General features: G+C 41.2%; 1 protein-coding gene across 1 annotated transcript in view; it reads right to left on the reverse strand.

The window, feature by feature from the left end:
• The window catches only part of LOC6036233 (protein sister of odd and bowel), a 74,123-nt gene extending 65,097 nt beyond the window's left edge, over nt 1-9,026 (reverse strand). Inside the window, exon 1 of the mRNA XM_038265367.1 lies at nt 6,871-9,026. Coding sequence (XP_038121295.1) covers nt 6,871-7,345 — 475 coding nt within the window. The 5' untranslated portion in view covers nt 7,346-9,026. The remainder of the gene's footprint in view (nt 1-6,870) is intronic.
• Between the last annotated feature and the right edge of the window lie 233 nt (nt 9,027-9,259).

A 9,259-nucleotide genomic window follows, 5' to 3' on the forward strand; every position in this document is an offset into this window, starting at 1 on the left:
CACGCAGAGGTGAAATCTTCCCCGGGAGCCAGTGGCTTTAACGCCGAGGCTTCCGATTTGATTCCGTACAGTACCGCGTCGCCGCCAGGGGTTTCGTTAATAAAGTAATTAAAAGTTGATCAAGGAAAGTGGGTTCAGGCCCTGGGCCGCTATTAGGGCACACAGTGGATTTTCCTGGCGGAGTTTTGCTCAAGTTTTCCGCAAGACTTGCTGAAGCTGTTGAACCTGGCGGAGCTTCTTTCTGGGTATGGGTTTGGACGCACGTGATTAATTGTCCATTGTTTGGGGGGCACAAATCGACAGTGATTATCACTTGAATTGGAGTTGTTTTGCGGTTTTGTCTTGTGATATCTTGTAGAACAAGAGATTTGAGGTTAAAACTTTTGCGAGAACTTTGAAAACTGTCGTCAGAAATATTCGACGATCACATATTTGTCAGACTTGAAAAAAGCAGCGACGCTTTATTAAGTCCACCGGTTACAGCCCGAATGGTTTAATTCAATCAGCATAACTTGCAGCAAGTGGCCACGTGGTTATCGCTTCCGTAACCACGCGGTATCAAATTAGTCTGCGTGTTTCTTGGAGCTTAAAGGCGGAAGTTTCCACCGGCCCCCAACGACGGAAATGTTTGCTTTAAGCCAGCAACAAGAGGAGCAAGAGCATTTGGGTGCGCTCAAGGACAGAGCCATAAAACCAACCCACGGTCTTCCGTGGGCGTTTCTGAGGCTCTCTGGGACGGATATGGTGCACGCAGTGTGCTCTTTCATGGCTTTTACCTCGTTTGGAACACAGTAAGTATTTTCCACAAAAATAAAGCAACAGTTGGCTTAAAGCAGATTAAAAGCTAAATTAAAGCAGATAAATGCGAATACAGGGCTGTTATCAAGCTATTAGAGAAACTTGCATGCAAATGAATCTTCAATGCAACATTGCACACAACCCTAACAACTCTTTTCAACTGTGTCCAACGCAACGGAGTGTTGCTCATTTGTTGCCCAGCCCGGTCTGGTCAAATTTATTTTTACTTAATTACAGTTTCGCTACCTGTTCTGTTCTGGAAAGGGGAGGTTCCTGGCATTCTGGGTGGCTTATCGCGCGGCTTAACGTTCGTTTTATGACACCTGCTGAAAGTGAGACAACGACCCACACGGTTCAGGTCATGACCAAACTTTAGCCTCACCGTTACGACATATTTTGGGAAACAAATGGGATTGCTTCGTTCGAAATATTGTTCAGATAAATCTTCAAGCTGTACCACACTTCTAATCAATCAGAGCCCCTCACTCACAAATCCGGATATACCCGACCATTTCCGCGTGCAATATGTCTCACCACGTGTGACAAATTGGTTCCAACCTTCTGCCTTAATTGCACCTGCCCTGTGAGTGCATGCGTGTTTGTTGTGGCAGGTTCCGTTCGTTTCGGTCGTTAATTAGTGCTCGTGTCACATTCAATTAACCGCTTCCCGGCTCCCTGCCCCCGTGAACATGACGGTTTTATTAATCGTGTTACGCGACGAAGAAAAACGAGCCCAAACACGCAACTTTGGGTGCACTCGCGGGTGTTGGTGCGTTGTTTTTAACGACTTGGAAAATGCATTCTGCTGAGGTTTGATGTAGAAAATTTGATTTTAAGAAATGTTAATATTCAGCAATTCCATTTGAAAAGAACCTAAACCGAAAGAAAAGTTCTCCGATTGGGCTCGAAAATTTTCTGGCTGTATTGCTAAAAAGCTATTACAAATTTGATGTCATATTCAAAAAGCATGAAGAAATGAAGATTTTAAGATTCTTTTGTTTAGTTTAAATTTAAAAATATAAAATTAAATCAATTTAATGATTGCCTCAACTAAAATTAAATTGATAAGAAAAAAACATTATAAATGTGTTATATGGGTCAACTGAGTACACTTTTGGACTCGACCTTCACCGATTTGGACTAAACTTGGAGGAAACGTTCATCTATCGATAGTTAACAGAAATCCCAAGTTTGGTGCTGATTGGACGATCCCTCTATTTTTGGCACCACCCTCTTTTTTGACGATTTTCTAAAAAAACGTTTTGATCTTTTAATCATAACTTTGCAACTATTCGAGCAAAAGACTTTCTACAGGCTGCATTTTATAGAAAATTGTCCAAGAAATTCGATAAAAATAAAATTTTAACCCTTTAATGCCCTTTAATATTATATGTTAATGTTTTAATTATTAAAATTAAGTTTTGATAAATTCCGTATATTTTTATTTGTTTTATTCATTGTTGGAATTCGAGCGAGAAGAAGGAAAGCATTTCTCGCTCGCGAACGAGGGAGAGAACTTGTAGTACTTTTCTCTTCTCGCTCGCGCTCGCATTTTCGTTCGCGTTCTCGCTCTCGCCGCGAGCGCTCGCGAGCGCCTCGTGCTAGCCGTTCGCCCCAAGCTAGCAATTTGTTTATCAGGCTTATGAATAAGAACCAGGCGATGGTATAGAGGTGTAACTTCAATCAGTGTGTTGTTTTTTGTTCGTTTCTAACACGTTCAACTTCTCGCGAACGGGCAATTCTGGCTCGCGAGAAAGCCCGTTCGCGAGCGGAGGAGAGCACGGGCAAACGGTGAGTTTCTCTCGGCAGCTCGAGACTCGCGGCGAGAACTCGAGAGAGAGAAAATTTTCTCGCGAGAGCCGGATAATACCAACACTGGTTTTATTTTATCACCATCGTGTTCCCCGGACAATTTTTCATAATAATCAATGAAGACCTCAAACTAAAATGAACTATTGGCAAAATACAGCGATTTTACTGAAAAAACGTTACTTAATCCACCCTTAGGTGGTTGGCGCCTTCCTCACATTTAAAGAGTGCTATCCAAAATGCAAAAAGTGCGTAAATAACACTTAAAAACTTATAACTTTTGATAGGGTTGTCAGATCTTCAATGTTTTGGACGCGTTAGAAAGGTCTTTTGAATACCTATCCGACGATAGGTCGCATGAGAGATCCGGACAACATTTTCATCAAAATATCTGAGATCCGGCCTCGAAAAATTGCATAAATAATACTTATGTGCTTATAACTTTTGATAGGGTTGTCAGTTCTTCAATGTTTTGGACGCGTTAGAAAGGTCTTTTGAATAGCTATTCAACGATAGGTCGCATGAAAGCATTTTCTTAAAAATATCTGAGATCCGGCCTCGAAAAAGTACGAAAATAACACTTGTTTTGGACGCATTATAAAGCTCTTTTGAATACCTATCCAACGATAAATCGCAAGAGATCCGGACAACGTTTTCATCAACATAGCTGAGATCCGGCATCCAAAAAGCGTATAACTAACACTTAAGTGCTTATAACTTTTGATAGATTTGTCAGATCTTCACTGTCTAGATAATCGAGTGACAATTTTTTGATCAACATCCCACCACACACACAGACATTTGCTTAGAATTTGATTCTGAGTCGATAGGTATACATGAAGGTGGGTCTAGGAGGTCTTATTAAGAAGTTCATTTTTCGAGTGATTTTATAGCCTTTCCTCAGTAAATTGAGGAAGGCAAAAAGTTGGTTTTACGCAGCAATCGGAAGTACATGGTGGACTTTTCCGCAAAAAGGGATGAATCCCACATGGTTCTGTTTTTATATGTGAGAAACTTATTTCAGATTTGAATTCAAAGGACAGAGTGCAGCGCAAAATCTTTTTTTTTCAGTCAAATCACTGTATCTCGCCAATAGTTTATTTTAGTTTGAGGTCTACATTGATTATTATGTAAAATTGTCCGGGGAACACGATGGTGATAAAATAAAACAAATTAAAATATAAGGAATTGGTCAAAACTAAATTTTTATACTTAAAACGTTAACCCTCTACTGCCCAAATTTTTTTTTCGAAAATATTTATTTTTCCCGTGTTCAGGAGGTCATTTTGAGCAACTTTTGTTCTACGAAAAACTTTACTTCTCTTGTTTTATGTTTTTCTTGTATTATTTTTAGTATTTTAATTTGCATTTATCTTGTTTAGTTTATGTTTGTTTTTGGTAGTATTTGGCCTATTCTACCATCTAATATAATTACATTTTGCCTATCTAATTTTTTCACGTTTTTACAGTCATTTTTTAAATTTTTGCATGTTTTTCACATTTTCTGCTATAAAATGGCACCATCATCATTTAAATTGCGAAAAAATGCGTAGAGGCATAGTCTGGGACACTACAAAAATTACTGCATACTTATTTTTACTGAAAGTAAAAAAAATGACATTTTTAAAAACACTGGCTAAGTCACATAAAACAAGTTAAACTCCCAACCCTGAAATTTTCTAAAATTTTAAGTGTTCTTCTTTCCAATGCTTTTTAAAGATCAAAAATCGGTTGGAAAATGGATTTTTTGCGATTTTTTAGATTGAAGCCCGTCTAGAGGCGGGGTTAGGTTGTAGAGGGTTAAAATATAATATTAGTAGGCATTAAGGGGTTATAATTTTATATTTATCGAATTCCTTGGACAATTTTCTATAAAATGCAGCCTGTAGAAAGTCTTTTGCTCAAGTAGTTGCAAAGTTATGATTGAAAGATAAAAAAGTTTTTTTAGAACATAGTCAAAAAAGAGGGTGGTGCCAAAAATAGAGGGATGGTCCAATCAGCACCAAACTTGGGATTTCTGTTAACTATCGATAGATGAACGTTTCCTCCAAGTTTGGTCCAAATCGGTGAAGGTCGAGTCCAAAAGTGTACTCAGTTGACCTGGAATGACCCGTATTGAGAATGCAAAGTTGAAGTTGCAGTTATTAACCATTACAGCCATTTCATTTTAAATTTACAAAAAAATGCAAGAACTTCAATTAATTTTATAGTTATAAACTATTTTATAAAGTTTAAGAATGATTAAGAATGAAGATTAAAAGTCTGCAATTTTTTTTTTTGATAGTTTAAATCTCCATTACATTTTAGCAGCTTTTTGTACAATTTTTTTCGAAAGTATTCGAAAATCTTTACCTTGAGAAATGATTTCAGCAAAACTTAATAATATCTTAAACTCTTAAATAAATTACATGTTTTTTTATTTGACTTTTAACATAAAATATATAATTTCGAATCAAAATTGCCAATTTATTGAAAATCCAAAAAACTTTTTAGTGTTTTATTTTTCAGAAAATTCATACAAATGTGCTAAAGTTACATTGAAGATTTGAAAAATGGTTGCTGAAATACAGCCTTCGAAAGAAATGCAAACAGGAAAATTAAGTAAAGTTGTTGTTAATTCAGCAAATATGCGTCCAATTTTTAATGTCAAAATTGAAACTATCATGAAGTTTACGGTCTTCCGAATAAAAAAATATTTAGGACCATCCATAAACCACGTGGACACTTTTTTGAAATCTCAGACACCCCCTCCCCCCACTCGTGGACACTTTTCATACAAAACAAAGATTTTGTGTATGGTGCGTAGACAAACGCTCACATCCTCCCCCCCCAAAGAGTCTACGTGGTTTATGGATGGTCCGTTTTCAAAATTTTCCGTTCAATCTTAACATTATTTTTTTTTTGAGTTTCAGGAGATGTTACAAATATATGTTTTCGTCTCGGAAATCCTAACATTTGAATAAGCCCTAAATCACTCATGTTTTTCCATATCAAATTTTACGATTGATTTAAACATAAAAAAATGTCAGGCAGAAGGGCAAAAACTCGATTTACCTAGAAGTGAAGTAGAACAGTTTTACAGTTTTCAATGCTAGTATATGATTCACCAAAAAAGCTATGTATCGACACCTTGTAGGGAGTAGTAATAAGACGTACATCAATAAAATGGCTATATCTCTGGAAATACACCCAAAACTGGCAGCGCTAGTCCGAGAGAATGATGGTCTCGAGTCGAGAGAATAGTGGTACCATTCACGGACGCAGAGAACACAGCTCGAAATGGGCGATAGAACTATTCTCTCGAGGTTCATTTGCAAAAAAAGTTCATCCGTCAAACAAAAAAACCAAAAGTGTCGACAACGGGAATCGAACCAGAGACCTTTGATAAACCAATCCAATGACTTAGCTGCCTCGGCCACCACAGCTTGGTGACTAAGGAGAAGTCAGAAGTCGATGTATGACACTTGTTGGAGATTTATTGATTCAACTAACGAATGAACTCATTTGTTATGATGGTGTGAGTTGGTACCATTATTCTATCGATTTTGGCACTGAGCCCTCAATAAATTTTGAGAGAACGATTATCTCGACTCTGAATTTTGGGTGTATATTTAGGCAAAGCTTCGAATTTTGGGCACAATCAGTAATGTTTGGATAAAATGTTATGTTGGAAGGATGAATATTACCTCTTTTAAGATATAATTTTACCTCAATTTAGACTGAAAAATAGACATTTCACCAGGAAATTGGTAAAATTACACATTTTCAAAGCTAAAATTGCACATTTTTTCTGACATTAAAGATGTACACAAAAAATAAAATCATGGTAATATCACGAACCTCCGTGGTAATATAACATCTGGGTAGGGTACACGGTAAAACTTTTATGTCAGAAAAAATGTATAATTTTACCTTTGCAAATGTGTAATTTTACCTCTTTTCTGGTGTAATATAACTTTTCAGTTCAAATCGAGGTAAAATTATATTATAAAAGAGGTTATATTCAGTCTTCCGTGTTACCTCTAAAATTTACACAATCTTTTACTGTTAAAAAGTTGTGTAAATTTGGAAGGTGTATTTTGGAAGCATGAAATTTACGCTTGTATGATGTAAGTTTACCTCAATTTAGACTGAAAAAAGTAGTATTACATCAGAAAAGAGGTAAAATTACACATTTTCAGAGGTCAAATTATCCGTTTTTTCTATTGGGCACCCTAATATACATGTACGACATCCCGAAGCCCGCCAAAATATCAAACTTACCGTTCTGATTCTCCGCTATATTGGTGTAATAGATCGGCGCAACGCACGCCTCCGTCGGGCTGGTCGGCCCGGCGCTACTGCTGCTGGTGTCCTCGATGTGGTGTATCACCCCACTCATCTGGCCACCCCCGGGCGAACCCAGCGTAACCCCACCTGCCCCGGCGGGACCTCCACTGATTACGCTCACGCTGTTCAGTATAATCACATTTCCGGCGGTTCCCGGGGTCCCTCCCTGGCCGACGACGGGACCGCAGATGACCCCGGGTGACGCTCCCAGCGTGGCCATGGTGCCGTTATGATTCACAATCACATTTCCCACTTCCGTTGGCGTTCCAACTGTTGTGGTGGCACCCGCACCGGTACTTCCACCGGTACCCGCGCCAATAAACGTGACCTGGTGGGGGCCATTAGTGGTTGGGAAGCGGCCAAAGGCCGGGACCGCGGTCTGCTTCTTCACGATGTAGCAACGGGGCATGGTGCGAGGGGTGCCTAATAACGTTATTTATGCCCGTGGGATATTCACCTGGAGATGGTATCCCACCTACCCCGCGCACAGTGGCTAATAAATCGATAAAAATAAAACTTGTTCCGAGCTGGACGGGGGGTGGCCCGGCGGTGGCGGCGACGGGTCGTCCGAAAAACAACACACTTGTTGGATTTATGAAATATGTTTTAATGGTTCACCCGCGCGCGCTCTTCCTTCCCGCTTTTTTCCTCCACCAGGTGGCGCTGATTCCTTCTTTACGCCCGAAAGTAGGCTACTGGTGTTGGTGCCGTCGTCGTCCCCGACACATGTGCGCACCAGAGCGAGACAGAGAGCGCTGTTGTTGATTTTTGCGCGCTGTAACGACGACCTGTTTGTGTATTCTGCGCTCACACCTGCGTGTGTTTGTGTGGGTGCGTTTGAACTGTCAAAATTGTGTCCGAGAGGGGGGGTGGTAAGTCAATGTGTGTATTTATGTGTTTAGGGAAAACAATCGTAAAACACTTGTTGTTATGCACTGGGGGTAGTGAAATTGCTTTTTTGTTTCGATCGTTCTCTCTCGCTCGCGCTCTCTCTTTGCTCGTTGTTGCTCTTTCTCGCTCTCTCTTTCGATTAGGTTGCACTCGCGCGCGACCCGCGTGACGTATTGATTTATTTTATTTGTTTTGTTTCGAAAGTTTGGAGTATAAAATATTTATTGCTATCATCTTCGATCGTAACGGAGCGGGGAATTTGATTCCAAACAATTGCTAGATATTTATATCGCTTTTTGTTTTCTTTTTTGTTACTTTTTTTTAACTTCACAGGAAGGATATTGCTTTCGTTGTATTTTTTAGGTTATGTTAATTGCTTCCGGCTCAACTCTTTCGGAGAGTGTCATCACTCTTTTGGGACTTGCACTAATGTGTGTGGGGGGATGTAATTATTACAGCTCGATGCAACAAGTAGCCAACTGGGGGAGCGGGCCAGTCCGGACATCCGGGGTGCTGGACCCGGCGGAAGGTGGAGCCGAATCACAGACAGCTCGAGGAGTATCGCTCCAACGGGTGCAGAGTGCTCCTTCGCGACGGCAAACCCAATGGTTCGTGGAAAATTACACAACACTGAGTCACGCACGGTTCATCGGCGCATTCCAGCCGTTCCAGTCCACTTCCGGTCGGTTCTCGAGTAGCTTCTGGTGCACGGCACCGCTGTCCGGTCGCAGGAACCTGCTACGACACCCGCGGATCCCGTTTCGTCACGATTTTACCAATTTTCTTCCCGAACTCGACGGAACACTGAACCGGGCCCGGCGGCCATGCTTGCCAACTCGAATCGACCACTATAGCACTTTCCACCCTGCTGCTGCAAGCTGGTCCTGGTAACAAGTTGTTGCCACTGCTCGAATCCGGCAGTCACTCACGGCCGCACACCACCACAACGCTGCAGCAGCGCCGCCACGCGGCAGAACATGCAACCATCGCGGACACTTTTCACCAAAAATCTTCAGCCAGTGTCTTCCGGAAGATCCGCAATCCCTCAGCCACTTCCGACGCGGAACAAAATCGGCAACAGCTCCAGCAGGACGGGTGTTTGATGTGTGTCGAAAAAAGGAACCGTGACGGCGGAAACGGAAGAATCGAGACCCTCGAGAACCGAGAAACGTAGAGGAACAGGAAGCGAACACAGCGCGCTCACACAGAGGAAAGAACAACACAGAACCGAGCAGCGCTGGACGAAACCCTTCGCGACGCGAAACGGACGAATGAACACTGCACGAAGCGATGCCATCCCTTTCCAACCACCCCGTAAGAGCCAACAGGACGGGGACGGATTCGAGCAGTTGACACTCCCTTGAGCGCACGGCACACACACACACACCCACGGAACGACAAAAGCAGTCGGAAAATTCACCCCCTAGAAGTA

This window comes from Culex quinquefasciatus, chromosome 3 (assembly GCF_015732765.1).
Source record: "Culex quinquefasciatus strain JHB chromosome 3, VPISU_Cqui_1.0_pri_paternal, whole genome shotgun sequence".
Lineage (NCBI taxonomy): Eukaryota > Metazoa > Arthropoda > Insecta > Diptera > Culicidae > Culex > Culex quinquefasciatus.